Source organism: Scyliorhinus torazame, chromosome 13, assembly GCF_047496885.1.
Source record: "Scyliorhinus torazame isolate Kashiwa2021f chromosome 13, sScyTor2.1, whole genome shotgun sequence".
Lineage (NCBI taxonomy): Eukaryota > Metazoa > Chordata > Chondrichthyes > Carcharhiniformes > Scyliorhinidae > Scyliorhinus > Scyliorhinus torazame.
In genome coordinates this window covers 91,503,515-91,521,508 of record NC_092719.1, presented here as the reverse complement: position 1 = coordinate 91,521,508, position 17,994 = coordinate 91,503,515, and the positions used below count along the sequence as shown (strand labels likewise).

Below are 17,994 nucleotides of genomic sequence, written 5' to 3'. Positions count from 1 at the left end.
GTTGATGTGGTGTCTATGGATTTCAGTAAAGCGTTTGATAAGGTTCCCCACAGTAGGCTACTGCAGAAAATACGGAGACATGGAATTCAGGGTGATTTAGCAGTTTGGATCAGAAATTGGCTAGCTGGAAGAAGACAAAGGGTGGTGGTTGATGGGAACTGTTCAGACTGGAGTCCGGTTACTAGTGGTGTACCACAAGGATCTGTTTTGGGGCCACTGCTGTTTGTCATTTTTATAAATGACCTGGAGGAGGGCGTAGAAGGATGGGTGAGTAAATTTGCAGGTGACACTAAAGTCGGTGGAGTTGTGGACAGTGCAGAAGGATGTTATAAGTTACAGAGGGACATAGATAAGCTGCAGTGCTGGGCTGAGAGGTGGCAAATGGAGTTTAATGCAGAAAAGTGTGAGGTGATTCATTTTGGAAGGAATAACAGGAAGACAGAGTACTGTGCTAATGGTAAGATTCTTGGTAATGTGGATGAGCAGAGAGATTTCGGTGTCCATGTACATAGATCCCTTAAAGTTGCCACCTAGGTTGAGAGGGTTGTTAAGAAGGCATACGGTGTGTTAGCTTTTATAGGTAGAGGGTTTGAGTTTCGGAGTCATGAGGTCATGTTGCAGCTGTACAAACTCTGGTGCGGCCGCATTTGGAGTATTGCGTGCAATTCTGGTCACCGCATTATAGGAAGGATGTGGAAGCATTGGAAAGGGTGCAGAGGAGATTTACCAGAATGTTGCCTGGTATGGAGGGAAGATCTTATGAGGAAAGGCTGAGGGACTTGAGACTGTTTTCGTTAGAGAGAAGAAGGTTAAGAGGTGACTTAATTGAGGCATACAAGATGATCAGAGGATTAGATAGGGTGGACAGTGAGAGCCTTTTTCCTCGGATGGTGATGTCTAGCACGAGGGGACATAGCTTTAAATTGAGGGGAGATAGATATAGGACAGATGTCAGAGGTAGGTTCTTTACTCAGAGAGTAGTAAGGGCGTGGAATGCCCTGCCTGCAACAGTAGTGGACTCGCCAACACTAAGGGCATTCAAATGGTCATTGGATAGACATGTGGACGATAAGGGAATAGTGTAGGTGGGCTTTAGAGTGGTTTCACAGGTCGGCGCAACATCGAGGTCTGAAGGGCCTGTACTGCGCTGTAATGTTCTATGTTCTATTTAAAGTGATTGGCAGAAGGATTAGATGGGAATTGCGAATTAATTTCATGCAGAGGGTGATGAGGAACCAGAATTCAAAGTCTGAAAAGGTGGTCGAGGCTGAAAACCCTCATTGCATTTAACAAAAATACTTTGATCTGCATTTAAGCTGCCACAACATAGAATCATAGAATCCCTACAGTGCAGAAGGAGGCTATTCGGCCCATCGAGTCTGCACCAGCCCTTGGAAAGAGCACCCTACTAAAAGTATGAATAAAGAGCTAAAAAGCAGGATGGTAGCGGAAGCAGTCCTTGTCCAAATGCATCAAAACCTGTACAATATTCAGGCTTGGACTGAATATGCTAGGCAATGACCATCTCCATCAAAAGAGAATTTAATCATCTCCCTTAATGTTCAATGGCATTATGATCGCCAAGTCCCCAAGCACATAGATCAATATCTTAAAGTGTGATGAGTGTAGGAAATTGTTGTCCATATTGTATTGTGAGTCTGCTGCAGTAATGTTATTAATAGAACTTAGGTTAAGGTATCCAGATTATATGTTTGCAAAAGCTGTGATTAGGGGTTAACAGCTAGGCAGGTTGTGATGTCAATCATGGGTGATGCTTTAATGGTTTTAGTTTTGTTTTCTGCCCTGTCCTGTGTCTGTTTTGAATTTCATTTTTAGAGTTCTGCTCTGGTTTCGGAAGAAAGGAGGTGTGTTGCTCAAACTGACTTCTGAAAGCTTCTCTCCCAAGGACTTTGTACATAAATCTGTAAGCCACTGAGTGTTAACTTTATTAATAAGTGGCATTTGACCCATGTGTGTGGAACTTTATTAATAAGTGGCATTTGGCCCATATGTGTGGATTTTGCTTAATTTAAATTTTAGAAGTAGATGGGAAAGTAAGCTCACAGACCTTACGTTTTGTCAGAACTGTTTAACTGTTAATTGAAAAGTTAATCTTCCTTCGATGTTAATGGGATTAATCCTGTGTTAATAATAAAGTTTGTTTTAATATAAAAGATGCCTAGTTATCAGTGGGATCACTCCTGGATATGAAAAATCCTTTCCTCAATATTTACAATTAGAAAAATTGTTGGGGTCTCTCATCCGGTTTCCTAATAAAATTGGTCCGATACTGTAATATTAGTAATTGTATCCTTTGACAATTACTTTGTTAAGCCAACTGAATTGCTAAGCACATTGCATGAGCACTGGATCAAGAGTATAAATAGAGCTGCAACAGTTGGGTATGGGGAACCGTAAAGAGATTGTGTTTGGGCTGTTTGAAGAATAAACTTGCTTATGGTAAAAGACAAGCTTCTCTATCATTCCTCCACTATGTGCTATTATTGGACTTAACACTGGGGATGGTCATTGAACAGAAACTTAATTGGGCCAGCCATATAAATACTGTGGCTTTCGGCTTGGATCCTGTTAACATAGAAGATAAAGCAGTGATCTAATTGAGCTGTTTAACACAATTCAACAATTTGATAGGGTAAAGAGTGAATCTTCTCTGTTGCAGGAGTCCAGAACAAAGTGGCACACGCAAAATTAGGGCTATTTTAGGAAACCGTCCTTCAAACAAAAGGGTAATGGAATTCTGGAACTCTTTCTCCAATCACTGTTGAGGATAAAGCATTTGACAAGTTCAAATTGATAGATTTTTGTCAGGCTAGGGTTACTGAATGAGTAACTCTCTTCCTGACTCCCTAAAGCCTGTTCACCATCAGAAGTGTGATGGAAACTCTCCACTTGCCTGGATGAGTGAAGCTCCAACAATACCAGGAGTTCCACACCCACCCGAGATAAACAACCCCTTTGATTGGCATCCCATTCACCAACTTAAGCTTTTACGTCCTCCACCAAAGACATTCAGTTTGGTAGACAGATTTACTCGTCTTCCCAAATTAATGTTCTAAGTCTGCCAACAGGTAAACTTGGTTTGGCAATTCTTGCAACTATGCTTTCAATATGGACAACAAAGTGCTGCTAAGGTAAGTGAGCTCTGTCCACTGCTGACATGAGGAGAAACGTTGGGCTCAAGACAGGGTTTTCCTGGAGCAGGCTGGTACATTATTTCAGATTTCTTCGTGCTGACCATAAGCTCAAGCACTGGAGGACAGATTCATACTCCATCGCTTGTCCAGCTCTGACCCAGTAGCAGAGTGTAGCACTGACAAAATATACTGCAGCAACTAACTCACCAAGCTTCCTTAGGCAGCCACTTCCTAACACATTACCTCGACCATCTAGAGGACCAGATCAGGAGATATACGGGAACACCACCTTCCAAGTCATTCACCAGCCTGACTTGAAAATATATCACTGTCCCATTACTGTCACTTGGTCAAAATCCTGGAACTGCCTCCTTAACAGCACTGTGAATGTACCTGGATCATATGGACAGCAGCAGTTCAAGAAGGTGGCTCACCACCTTCTCAAGGGCAATGAGGGATAGATAACTAAATGCCAGTACCACACATTCTGAGACTGAATTTTAAGACCTTACCATTGATGTAATTCCTTCAGGGTACAGGAAGCGATTGTACAGCGAGTCCACAGTGTCATTCGGATCAATATTACATTCCTTCTGCAGAAGAATGGGTCCAGTATCCAATCCATCATCTGCCCAGAAAATGGTGAAACCTCCGACCTTATCTCCATGAATAAGAGTCCTGCACATAAAGAATCAATGGTTAAGGGTTTCTCTATACAGGCTCTATGGCCCTGATTTCAACTGCCCCACCTTAACTAGGTCCTGTCCTAAACTGCAGATTGTCATAGCCTGTTGCTGTGCCTATTCTGTGAGTTACGATGATGAATCCAGAACCCAAAACTTCCAGCCTGAGGACAAAACAATGGAACAGTGTTAGTCCCACTCATCAGAGGCTTACAGCCCAGAAAGGGGCAACTCTTCCCATCATGTCTGCATCAGCCGAAAAACGAGCCGAGTCGATTCCCACTTGGCAGCATTTTGTCCGTAGCCCTGCAGGTTATGGCATTTGAGGTGCCTATCCGGACACCTTTTTAATGAGTTGAGTGTTTCTGCTTCTACTAGACTTTCAGGCAGCAAGTTCCAGACCCAGACAACTCGCTGGGTGAAAATAATCTTCCCTCATGTCCCCTCTAGTCACTTTAAACGGATGCCCCCTCGTCACTGAACTCTCTGCTAAGGTAAATAGTCCTTTCTCGTCCACTTAGGGTGCCTCGCAGCCCCATTTTCTTTTTTCTCCCACTCACCCTCAAACACCCCCTCAGATTAACAACCGCCCCCCCACACCCAATGTCAAGCCTCTCCCCACCCTCCGATCACTAACCTTCCCATACCCTCCCATGCCAATCTCCAACTTCCCCCAAATCATTCCTCTGCCACCCAATCCCCAGTTTACGTACGTAGGAACAGAATTACACGATTCTGCTCTGCTGTTCATGGTTGATCATCCTTTTTCTCCCACACGATCCCCATATCCCTTTAGAACCATAGAATAGAATTCCTACAGTGCAAAAGGGGGCCATTCTGAACATTTGAGTCTGCACCAACTCTCTGAAAGAGCACACTACCTAGACCCACTCACCCGCCCCATCTCTGTAAACTAACCTGTACAGCCCTGGACACTAAGGAGCAATTTTAACCTGGCCAATCCACCTAACCTGCACATCCTTGGACTGTGGGAGGAAACCAGAGCACCGGAGACACAGGGAGAATGTGCAAACTCCCACAGACAGTCACCCAAGATCAGAATCAAACCCGGGTCCCTGGCACTGTGAGGCAGCAATGCTAACCACTGTGCCGCAGTATTCTGAAATTCTTGTGTTCTAACATCCTCCGAATCCTCAGGTTTCCTGTCAACTTTTCTAATAGGTCTTCTCTATTAATCTTATCCAATCCTTAACTTCCTTTGTTATCCATGATGTGGAAATGCCGGCGTTGGACTGGGTGAGCACAGTAAGAAGTCTTACAACACCAGGTTAAAGTCCAACAGGTTTGTTTCAAATCACTAGCTTCAGGAGCACTGCTCCTTCCTCAGGTGAATGAAGAGGTAAGTTCCAGAAACATTTATAGAGATAAAGTCCAAGATGCAAGAATGCGAGCATTTGCAGGTTCATCATAGAATTTACAGTGCAGAAGGAGGCCATTCGGCCCATCATGTCTGCACCGGCTCTTGGAAAGAGCACCCTACCCAAGGTCCACACCTCCACCCTATACCCATAACCCAGTAACCCCACCCAACACTAAGGGCGATTTTGGACACTCTGGGCAATTTATCATGGCCAATCCACCTAATCCGCACATCTTTGGACTGTGGGAGGAAAGCGGAGCACCCGGAGGAAACCCACGCACACACGGGGAGAACGTGCAGACTCCGCACAGAGAGTGACCCAAGCCGGGAATCGAGCCTGGGACCCTGGAGCTGTGAAGCAATTGTGCTATCCACAATGCTACCGTGCTGCCCACGGTAGCATTTTGGTAATTAAGTCTTTACAGAGCCAGACAGACGGGTAACCCCAGGTTAAAGAGGTGTTAATTATCTCAAACCAGGACAGTTGGTAGGATTTCGCAAGCCCAGGCCAGATGGTGGGGGGTGAATGTAATGCGCCATGAATCCAAGGTCCCGCTTGAGGCCGTACTCATGTGTGCAGAACTTGGCTATAAGTTTCTGTTCGGCGATTCTGCATTGTCGCGCGTCCTGAAGGCCGCCCTGGAGAACGCTTACCCGGAGATCAGAGGCTGAATGACTCGACTGCTGAAGTGTTCCCCGATTGGAAGGGAACATTTCTGCCTGGCGATGGTCGCACGATGTCCATTCATCCGTTGTCACAGCGTCTGCATCGTCTCACCAATGTACCACGCTTCAGGGCATCCCATCCTTTCCTGCAGCGTATGAGGTAGATGACGTTGGTCGAGTTGCATGTGTATGTACCGTGAACCTGGTGGGTGGTGTTCTCACGTGTAACGGTGGTATCCATGTCGATGATCTGGCACGTCTTGCAGAGATTGTGTGGTGTCGTGGTCACTGTTCTGAAGGCTGGGTAGTTTGCTGCAAACAATGGTTTGTTTGAGGTTGTGCGGTTGTTTGAAGGCAAGTGGTGGGCGTGTGGGGATGACCTTGGCAAGATGTTCGTCTTCATCGATGGCGTGTTGAAAGCTGTGAAGATGTCGTAGTTTCTCCGCTCCGGGGAAATACTGGACGACGAAGGGTACTCTGTCTGTTGTGTCCCATGTTTGTCTTCGGAGGAGGTCGGTGCGGTTTTTTGCTGTAGCACGTTGGAACTGTTGATCGATGAGTCGAGCAGCATATCCTGTTCGTATGAGGGCTTCTTTCAGCGTCTGTAGATGTCTGTTACGCACCTCCTCTCGTCTGAGCAGATCCTGTGTATACAGAGGGCTAGTCCATAGGGGGTGGCTTCTTTAATGTGTTTAGGGTGAAAGCTGGAGATGTGGAGCATCGTGAGGTTATCCGTGGGCTTGCGGTAAAGCAAAGTACTGAGGGGACCGTCCTTGATGGAGATGAGTCTGTCCAAGAATGCAACCGATTCTGGAGAGTAGTCCATGGTGAGTCTGATGGTGGGATGGAACTTATTGATGTCATTGTGTAGTCGTTTCAATGATTCTTCGCCGTGGGTCAAACTTGTGCATGAAGGTGTTGGCATATTGAGGTGCGAATTTGATCCCCATGGCTGTTCCGTGTGTCTGGATGAAGAACTTGTTGTCGAAGGTGAAGATGTTATGATCCAGAATGAAGTGGATGAGTTGCAGAATTGCTTCTGGAGATTGGCAGTTGTCGGTGTTTTGTACTGAGGCTGTTGCAGCAATGTCGTCGTCCTGGGGGATGCTGGTGTAGAGTGCCGAGACATCCATTGTGACGAGGAATGTTCCTGGTTCAACTGGTCGATGGGTGTCACGACAGTGCTACCATGCCACCCATCGTGGGGACATGTCAAGCCCCATCGCAGAGACCTGTCAAGCCTCGTCGCAGGGACCCGTCAACATCAATCTGCACCGACCCTTTCGAAGACTGAGGCCCAATCCCCACCCTATCCTTGTTTCCCCCACCCAACCTTTGGACACAAAAGAGCAATTTAGCATGGCCAATCCACCTAACCTGCACATCTTTGGACTGTCAGAGGAAACCAGAGCGCTCAGACGAAATCCACACAGACACGGGAGAACAAAGAAAAGTGCAGAACAGGAACAGGCTCCTCGGCTCATCAAGCCTGCGCCTACCATGATGCCCTAACTAAAGGAAAAACCTTCTGCCCTTACTCGGTCCGTATCCGCCTATTTCCTCCCTATTCATGAACCCATCCAGATGCTTCTGTTTCGAATGTGCCACATCCTCTGGCAGCGCGTTCCACACAACCCTGCCATGGCAATCGCTGCAAGACGTGCCAGATCATCGACATGGGTACCACCATTACACGTAAGAACACCATCCACCAGGTACGCGGTACATACTCCAGTTCCAGGAAGAACCAGCTCATTCGGGTTCTGGTCAAGTGGGTTCTATGTACCACCTTTAGCTGCAATAGGTTGAGCCTCACGCATGTTTAGGTAGAGTTGACCCTGGCAGTGCTTCACTCCAGAATCCCCACCCTATTTCGAACCCCCAAGTCTTCCTCCCATTTCTTCCTCGTCGTGTCCAGTTCGGTGTCAGCCCTCTCTAGCAGTGGTTCGTACATGTCGTTACATTCCCTCTGCCTAGGATGTCTGCGTTCAGTAGCTCTTCTAATAGTGTCTGTCGTGGTGGTCGCGGGTATGTCCTTGTCTCCTTCTGTAGGAAGTTTTAAGCTGCAGGTATCGGAGTTTGTTGTCTTTAGCTAGTTGGAATCTCTGCATCAATTCTTCCAGTGTTGTGACCCTACTGTCAGTGTATAGGTACCTGACAGTCAATGTCTCCCCGTCCTGTCTCCACCTTTTGAAGGTGGCGTTGGTGAGTGCTGATGTGAACCTGTGGTTATTACAGATGGGGGCTTTGCCGGACATTTCGGTCAGTCCAAATTGCTGCCGTTGTTGTTTCCACGTCTGGAGGGTGGCTATCACCACTGGGCTGCTGGAGTGTTTCTTGGGCGGGGATAGGAGTGTCGCCGTGGCGAGGACCCGGAGAGAGGTCCCCTTGCAAGAAGCCTCCTCCGCGCGCAACCACTCGGCCTCTGGCTCCTTTATCCATCCCATCACTCTTTCCGCTGTCGCTGCCCAGTGATAGGATTGTAGGTTTGGGAGGGCTAACCCCCCCCTGGATTTTGTTTTCTGTAGGACCTTCTTTGTGATCCTAGCACTTTTACCCCCCACCCCATACAAACGCCATGATTAATTTGTCCAATAAGTTGAAAAAGGTCTTGGGGATATAGATCGGGATGGATCTTAGTAGGAAGAGGTATCTGGGCAGTATGTTCATTTTGATCGCCTGCACTCTCCCCGCGAGGGAGAGTGGGAGTGTGTTCCATCTTTGCAAGTCCTTTTTGACTTGCTCGGTCAGGCTGGTCAGGTTCCATTTGTGGATCCGCGTGATGCGACCATCAATTCACACGAGACAGAGAATGGAAGTGAACTGTGGCTTTAAGCAACTAGAACAGTGCCTGCCTACGACTGATCTGCAATGAGAGCCACCTACAGGGCAGCTGCTCTTATACCTCCCCTCAAGGGGGCAGAGCCAGGGACGGAGCCCACAAGAGCACCAACATGATACAGTCAGTGTAGTACAGTACAATGTTCCATAGGTGGAGCCCACATGGGCAACAGCATGGTACAATGTAATACAATGGTGAATGGTTACTATAATCCGTTCACTACATTCACCCCCTGTTAAAAAAATTGAAGTCTGGCGGGGTGAAGGGCTCACAGGTTCAGTCTGTCCGACGCCCTGATCGTACGCTGCAATTGACGGAGCTCTGGTTTCGCAGCAGGCACGGGTGTCAAACTCGTCGGGGCCGGCATGGGTGGTGAACTCGTTGACGCGGGCATAGGTGTGGACTCAGAGAGCGTGTCTTCATCCCTGTAGGTCGGCTAAGGGCGGAGGGGGTATAGGAGGGGGTGTGGAGGCCATGTAGTAGTGGGAGCGCTGTTCGGTGTAGGTTGATGGGGGTAGGTTGGGGTGATGGCAGGGGATCCTGCGGGTGCCAAGTCCCGGAGGGAGACCGTATCCTGTCGGCCGTCGGGATGCTCTACGTATGCGTACTGGGGGTTGGTGTGAAGGAGCTGGACCCTCAGGTCGGACTTATGGCTCCTTACGTGTTTGCGGAGTAGGACGGGGCCCCGGTGTCTTCAGCCAGGACGGAAGCGAGGCCCCGGAGGTGGATGTCTTCGGGAAAACAAACAAGACGGTCATGAGGGGTCTCGTTCGCGGCTGTGCAAAGGAGTGACCTAACTGAGTGGAGCGCGTCGGGGAGGACCTCCTGCCAGTGGGAAACTGGGAGATTCCTAGACCGCAGGGCCAGGAGGACGTCCTTCCAGACCGTCGCGTTCTCCCTCTCCACCTGTCCGTTTCCGCGGGGGGTTGTAACTGGTAGTCCTGCTCGAGGTGATGCCCTTACCGAGCAGGTACTGACGCAGTTCGTCGCTCATAAACGAGGAGCCCCGGTCACTGTGGACGTAAGTGGGGAAACCGAACAAGGTGAAGATATTATGTAGGGCCTTAATGAAGGTGGCCGCGGTCATGTCGGGGCAGGGGATTGCAAAGGGGAAGCGGGAGAACTCGTCAACGACGTTGAGGAAATACGTGTTGCGGTTGGGAGAGGGGAGGGCCTTTGAAGTCAATACTGAGGCGCTCAAAGGGCCAGGATGCCTTCACCAGATGGGTCTTGTCCGGTCGATAGAAGTGCAGCTTACACTCCGCGCAGATTTGGCAGTCCCTGGTCATGGCCCTGACCTCCTCGGTGGAGTAGGGCAGGTTGCGGGCCTTGATGTAGTGGAGAAGCCGGGTGACCCCCGGGTGGCAGAGGTCATCGTGGATGGCCCGGAGTCGGTCATCTTGCGCACTGGCGCATGTGCCGCGGGACAGGGCATCTGGGGGCTCGTTGAGCTTCCCAGGACGATACACTATATCGTAATTATAGATAGATCTTATCATTCTTGATCTTGCCCCGCTGTGTATTGTCGAACATGAAGGCTACCGACCATTGGTCGGTGACGAGGGTAAACCTCATACCAGCGAGGTAGTGCCTCCAGTGCCGTACAGCTTCCACGATGGCTTGAGCTTCTTTCTCGGCTGAGGAGTGTCGAATTTCGGAGGCGTGAGGGCACGGGAGAAAAATGCTACTGGCCTGCCCGCCTGATTGAGGGTGGTGGTGAGGGCGTCGCTCTCCACTTGGAAGGGGACGGTCTCGTCCACCGCGCGCGCCTTGGCAATATCTGCCTTGATGCGGCTGAAGGCCTGGCGAGCCTCAGCCGCCAGTGGGAGGATGGTAGCTTTGATCAGTGGGTGGGCTTTGTCCGCATAGTTGGGGACCCACTGGGCGTAATAGGGAAAGAACCCGAGGCACCTTTTCAGGGCCTTGGGGCAGTGAGGAAGGGGGAAGTTGCAGAAGGGGGCGCATCCGGTCGGGGTCGGGCCCTAGAACTCCGTTTTCCACGACATAGCCGAGGATGGCTAGTCTGGTTCTGTGGAAAACGCATTTCTCCTTGTTATAAGTGAAGTTGAGAGCTTGGGCGGTTTGGAGAAACGTCTGGAGGTTGGCGTAATGGTCCTGCTGATCGTGGCCGCAAATGGTGACGTTGTCCAGGTACGGAAATGTGGCCCGCAGCTCCTTACTGGTCCACCATTCGGTCCATTGTTCTTTGGAAAACCGAGACCCCGTTGGTGATGCCGAATGGGACCCGGAGGAAGTGGAAGAGGCGGCCGTCTGCCTCAAAGGCCGTGTAGTGGCGGTCCTCCGGGCGGTTTGGGAGCTGGTGATATGCGGACTTCAGATCCACCGTGGAGAACACCCGGTAGTGTGCGATCTGATTAACCATGTCCGCTAACTGGGGGAGGGGGTACGCATCGTGGCGCGTGTACCGGTTTATGGTTTGGCTGTAATCTACAACCATCCGATTCTTTTCCCCGATCCTGACGACCACCATCTGAGCTCTCCAGGGGCTGTTACTCGTCTCGATGATCCCTTCCCGCAAGAGTCGCTGGACCTCGGACCTGATAAAAGTCCTGTCCTGGATACTGTACCGCCTACTTCTGGTGGCGACTGGTTTGCAGTCGGCGGTGAGATTTGCGAAGAACGGGGGAGGGTCGACCTTCAGGCTCGTGAGGCTACATATGGTGAGAGGGGGTATGGGCCCGCCGAACTTCAGGGTCAGGCTCCTGAGGTTGCACTGGAAGTCCAGTCCCAACAGAAGAGGAGCGCAGAGATCGGGGAGTACATATAGCTTAAAGTTTGCGTAATCGACGCCTTGTATCGCAAGGTTCGCGACAGTACACTCCCGGATCTGCACTGTGCGAGATCCGGAAGCAAGGGAGATGGTTTGAAGTGCTGGGGAGATTTGGAGCGAGCAGCGCCTTACCATCTCTGGGTGAACGAAGCTCTCCGTGCTCCCGGAGTCAAACAAGCAAGGTGTTTCATGTCCATTGACCCGGACGGTCATCATAGAGTTCCGGAGGTGCTTTGGGCGTGACTGGTCGAGGGTAACCATGCCGAGTTGCGGGTAGCCTGCGTGGTCGGAGGTGGTAGTGTGTCCCAAGATGGCGGCCCCCATCGGTCGCACGTGTCGGGCGGCGAGGAAGATGGCGTCCAAGATGACGGCCCCCATGAGTCGCACATGGCGGGCCGCGAGGGCGACGATGGCCAAGATGGCAGCCCCCGTGAGTCGCACGTGTTGTGCGGAGTGGAAGGTGGCTGCCCCCACAGACAACACGAGAAGGGTGACGCGTCCGGAGGGGGCGGTGCCGGCAGGCACGCAGCCACACTGCAGGGTCTGTGGGCCTGTGAATCCTACAGTCAGGCCTGTGATTTGGAGGACTTGGACCTGACCAGGCAAACTTTGGCATTGTGTCCTTTCTTGCCGCAGTCGCTGCAGTTCGCGTTCCGGGACCGGGCAGCGCTGCCTGGGATGCTGGTGCTGGCCACAGAAATAACAGGGTAGCCCCCCCGGATTGGGCGGGCAGCCGCGCGGCACAGGCCTGGGGTACTCTCTGGTCGGAAGTCCACGAGGGGGTCGTGTGATCGGAAGGGAAAGCGTTGAGGCTTTGAAACGCTACTGCTGGGGAGGTGGCTAGTTTACTGTCTCTTCAAGGTTGAGGGCGCCCTTCTCGAGCAGGCGCTGTCTGATGTAGTTGGACCGGACCCACGTAGGCGTCCTGGACGGCAAGTTCCATGTGTTGGGAGGCCGTGACGGCCGTGTAGTTGCAGATTCGTCCGAGGACTTTGAGGTCGCGTAGGTACTCCTCCAGCAATTCCCCGGGGCGTTGGCGGTGAGGAGATGATGCGCGTACACTTTGTTTACCGGCCTCACGTATAGGCGCTTCAGCATCCCGAGGGCGTCTGCGTATGTGGTCGCTTCCTCGAGTTGTACGGAGATTCGGTGGCTCACCAGGGCGTGGAGGAGGCTCAGCTTCTGATCATTGGTGATGGGTGAGGTGGCAAGGTAGGCCTCAAAACATCAGAGCCAGTGTGAAAAAATCCCTTTATCTTCCGCGGTCGAGTTCCAGTCGGTCAGGTTTGAGGGCTGCTTCCATCGCGATGTTGTAGTTGATTAAATTGATGCGACCATCAATTCACATGAGACAGAGAATGGAAGTGAACTGTGGCTTTAATCAACTAGAACAGTGCCTGCCTGCGACTGCTCTGCAATGAGAGCCACCTACAGGGCAGCTGCTCTTATACCTCCCCTCAAGGGGGCAGAGCCCACAAGGGCACCAACATGATACAATCAGTGTAGTACAATGATCCATAGGTGGTGCCCACATGGGCAACAGCGTGGTACAATGTAATACAGTGGTGACTGGTTACTATAATACGTTCACCACACCCCGACCAGTCATGAGCGATTTGGATCCCCAGGTACCGGAATTTGTGTCGGGCTTCTATAAACAGCAGTCCCACTAGTGCCTGCCCTTCTCCCTTGCGGGTTCACCGGGAAAATCTCACTTTTGCTCATGTTGAGTTTGTAGCCCGAGAAGGCACCAAATTCTTTCAGGAGCATGATGATTCCTTCCATGCTGCTTCGTGAGTCCGAAATGTAGAGGAGCAGGTCATCCGCACAGAGCGAGACTCTATGCTCTCTGCCTCCTCTTTGGACCCCCCCCCCAGTTCTTTGCTGTTCTGAGAGCGATCGCTAATGGTTCGATCGCTTGGGCGAGCAGCAGCGGCGACAGCGGGCATCCCTGCCTGGTGCCCCTGTGCAGCTGGATGTACTGGGAGCTGTTGTTGTTTGTCCATACGCTTGCCATGGGAGCATTGTACAGGAGTTTCACCCATGAGGTAAATCCTTTTCCGAGCCCGAACCGCTCCAGCACCTCTTCCACTCGACTCTGTTGAAAGCCTTTTCTGCGTCCAGGGAGACGATCACCTCTGTCCCCGGGTGAGGTCATGAACACGTTCAGCAAGCGTCTGATGTTCGATCTTAGCTGTCCATCTTTGACAAACCCTGTTTTATCCTCTGCGACCACCTCTGGTACAGTCTTCTAGCCTTTCGGCTAGGATTTTGGCCAATATTTTGTCTTTAACATTTAGTAGTGAGATAGGTCTGTGTGAACCGCATTCCGTCGGGTCTTTGTCTTTCTTAGATATTAACAAGATTGAGGCCTGCAAGATTGATGGACACATCTAACAAATTGCTCTCCATCCAAGCCCCTGGCTTAAGGGATTCCCAGTCAATACGGGGGAAGTTAAAGTCACCCATCACAACAACCCTGCTTTTTGCACACCTTTTCAGTTTCTGACTACATAACTGCTCCTCTGTCTCCTGCGGGCTATTGGGAGAATCATAGGATTTACAGTGCAGGAGGCCATTCGGCCCATCAGGTCTACACCGTCCCTTGAAAAAGTATCCTACTTAAGCTCACAGCTCCACGCTATCCCCATAACCAGCAACCCCACCTAACCCTTGGACACTTTGGGGCAATTTAGCATGGCCAATCCACCTATCCCGCGCATCTTTGGACTGCGGGAGGAAACCGGAGCACCCGGAAGAAACCCACGCAGACACGGGGAGAATGTGCAGATTCCGCACAGAATGTGACCCAAGCCAAGAATCAAACTCAGGTCCCTCGCACTGTGAAGCAACAATGCCAACCACTGTGTTACCGTGCCGCCATGAGTTGACTTCTCCCTGAATCCTCCTCTGACGCCTCTGCTGGATGATCTTTCTCCTGTTTGTCCCTGGAGGAGTTCTTCGGCTGCCCACAGTACAGTCAAGGTCACTTAGTTGACTTCTCCCAGAATTATCTTCTACTGCCTCTGCTTGATCAAAACGTCTATAGTACACTCCCAACATTGTGATTTCACCCTTCTTATTCCTGAGCTCCACCCATAATGCCTCACTCCAAGATCCCTCCAATGTGGGCAGCCGACACAGCTGTGATCTGCTCTGTTATAACCTGCCTACTGACGATTGGCTGGGGACTAATGACTATCCCACAATCCTATGGGAGTATGAACTTCCCCAATGAGGGGGGCGGAGAAACTCCTACTATAAATAAGCTGGCCAGTCCAGGAACCAGGAGGAAGGAGAAGGTAGCAAGGGAAGTTACTGTTACTGTTATGTATATATTGTTATAGTAAATAAACGTTATTATTTTGTATCCTTAAAACTCGTGCTGGATTCTTCGGGGCCCTTACAAAACGCTCCCTAATCAACAATGCAACTTCCCCACCTCTTTTATTTCCCCTCTGTCCCATTTAAAACAACGATATCCCGGAATGTTAAGCTGCCAGTTCTGTCCCTCCTTTAACCATGTCTCCGTAATTGCAATTACATCATAAGTCCATGCAGTAATCCAGGCTCTGAGTTCATCTGTCTTACCGGTTATACTTGTTGCATTGAAGCAAACACACTGTAGACCTACAGTCACGCTGAGCCTTGCGGCTTTCAGCATTAGCCGAAAATTGTGGCTAGAGCCAGCCGCCAAATCGAATCCCATGCTCCGGTCTCTCAACAGCAGCGTGAATGTGTTCTACGCAATACGCCGGCGTGGGCACGCAAATTGTACAGTAACCGGCATTCGTATATCATTAACGGGCCCATCCAGGCATTCTCCGGGCCACCATCAATGCTCCACCTCCGCCAGGAGGAATTACCGAGAGCAAGGTTCACTTGTGGTATTTAAAATCGGGAAACAGGTGCCATGGCTGCTGAGGGTGCGGAAGTAGGTACAGTGTCCAACAGCGCTACAGTGTGCTGACAGTTGTGTCGCTGGCCGGGACGGGGGCATCTGCCAAGGCCGGGGAAAGTAGCCAGTGGGGGGGGGGGCACTGGGAACTTAGCGCCACAGGTCACATGGGTGCCCCACCCAGGCCACCTGCTCCCCTCGGTAGTCTCTGGCCTCAGCCGACCTATCAAAGGGATGAGCGTGCCCCAGCGCAACCAGTGCCTTCCTCTTGGCTGGGATGAGGGTGTGTGGGGAGCAGCGTGCTTATATGCAGTTCCTGCTTGTCAGGCTCTCCTATGCCGATCCTGAGCCCATCGTATCACATGCCGGCATTGAAATGCGCTAGTTCCATGTGGCACCAGGGCTGGCCCACTAACAGTTCCGAAATCGCTCCAGGACTTTTGTCAACGTAGAACACTCACGATTCAGTCCCAGCGTCAGCACTTATTCTCCCAAAGAGAGAATAACACCCTGAGAATTTCAGGAGAATAAAAAGCAATCACCTACTTCAGTAATTCCCAAAATCCACTTCAAAAATAATCAATTTTTCACAATGGTGTTGGGAGACCTTGAAGTAACACTCAGGTTAGACTAGACGGGGGCACGGTCGCACAGTGCGCAGTACAGTTGTTTCACAGCTCCAGGGTCCCAGGTTCGATTCCCGGCTTGGGTCACTTTCTGTGCGGAGTTTGCACTTTCTCCCCGTGTCTGAGTGGGTTTCCTCCGGATGCTCCGGTTTCCTCCCACAGACTAAAGATGTGCAGGTTAGGTGGATTGGCCATGCTAAATTATCCTTCGTGTCCTAAAAGGTTAGGTGGGGTTACTGAGATAAGGTGGAGATGTGGGCTTAGGTAGGATGCTCTTTCCAAGGAGAAAGACTCGATGGGCCAGATGGCCTCCATATGCACTGTAAATTCTATGATCAACATCAATTTTGCCAAGTTTAGAGGATAGTCATGGAGTATCCCATAAGCACCAACTCATTAGCGAAGTTTCAGTGAAGCAATCTTGAAATGAGATAACACTCCCTAATGCTGTCTGTACTCAGTGAAAAGAAGAAATGGCAATGATAACATTCCTCCCTGATCATGCAACCGTATCAAACAGGCATTCCAAAGTAAACCTCCTGGCATGTAAAGAACAGTTTTCCCCTCCTACAATGTCAGATACTTCCTCCTCCCTCATCTCACCTGGTGACAGGATCGGAGTAGTCAGAACCAATAATAGCAGCCAGTTGTAATGGCTATTGAATCAATCTACTTGTTCAAGAGGAGACATCTCCTTTAAAGTGACATTAGTATATTAATCAGGGCATGTATATATCCTCGTAGAGAAACAGAGTGAACCTAAAAGCAGATGCTGTAAATGTGCAATGATATTGTCAATCTGTAAACGTGTTAGTGAGACAAATAACATATTCAACTACAAAAATTGCTATAAACCTTAAACATTGAAAAAGCAATTTATAAGTTCAGAGATTGCATAAGAAATGATCAGAGGTAGGCAAAATAACATTTACCTTCACTGATGCAATGTTCTTACAAAATTTGGAATTACAGTTTTTCTGGAGAAACATATTCATGTTTCAAATAGCTCAGGCCCTTTTCATGTGTTGATGAACAAAGAACAAAGAGCATTACAGCACAGGAACAGGCCCTTTGGCCCACCAAGCCTGCACCGATCCAGATTCCTTATTTAGACCTACTACTTATTGCTCAAACGATTTGTATCCCTCCATTCCCCGCCCGTTCTTGTGTCTATCAAGATACATCTTAAACATTGTTATCGTGCCTGCCTCCATCACCTCCACTGGCAACACGTTCCAGGCACCCTTCACCCTCTGTGTGAAAACTTTCCCCGCACATCTCCCCTAAACTTTCCCCCTCTCACCTTGAACCTGTGCCCTCTTTGTAATTGACACTTGACCCTGGGGAAAAGCTTCTGACTCTTCACCCTGTCTATACCTCTCGTAATTTTGTAGACCTCAATCAGGTCTCCCTTCAGTCTCTGTCTTTTCAACGAAAACAGTCTGAGTTTATTCAACCTCTCCTCGTAGCTAACACCCTCCAAACCAGGCAACATCCTGGTAAACCTTCTTTGCATTCTCTCCAAACTATTCACGTCCTTCTGGTAGTGTGGCGACCAGAACTGCAACAATATTCCAAATAGGGCCTAACTAAAGTTTCATACAACTGTAAATGCCCCAGCCGATGAAGGCAAGCATGCCATAAGCCGTCTTGACCACCACATCCACCTGCATTGCCACTGTCATGGAACTATGGACCTGAACACCCAGGTCCCTCTGTATGTCAATGCTCCTAAGGGTTCTGCCATTTACTGTATAAATCACATCTGAATTTGATCTTCCAAAATGCATCACCTCGCATTTGCCCGGATTGAACTCCACCTGCCATTTCTCTGCCCAACTCTCCAATCTATCTATATTCTGCTGTATTCTCTGACAGTCTCCTTCACTAACTCCATCTATTTTAGTGGTATTTGCAAACTTGCTAATCAGACCATTTAATTTTCCTTCAGA

General features: G+C 49.9%; 1 protein-coding gene across 1 annotated transcript in view; it reads right to left on the bottom strand.

Annotated features, from left to right (window-relative positions):
• The window catches only part of LOC140388187 (mitochondrial 10-formyltetrahydrofolate dehydrogenase-like), a 505,408-nt gene that overhangs the window by 411,270 nt on the left and 76,144 nt on the right, over nt 1–17,994 (bottom strand). The window contains exon 4 of the mRNA XM_072471959.1: nt 3,668–3,833. Coding sequence (XP_072328060.1) covers nt 3,668–3,833 — 166 coding nt within the window. The remainder of the gene's footprint in view (nt 1–3,667; nt 3,834–17,994) is intronic.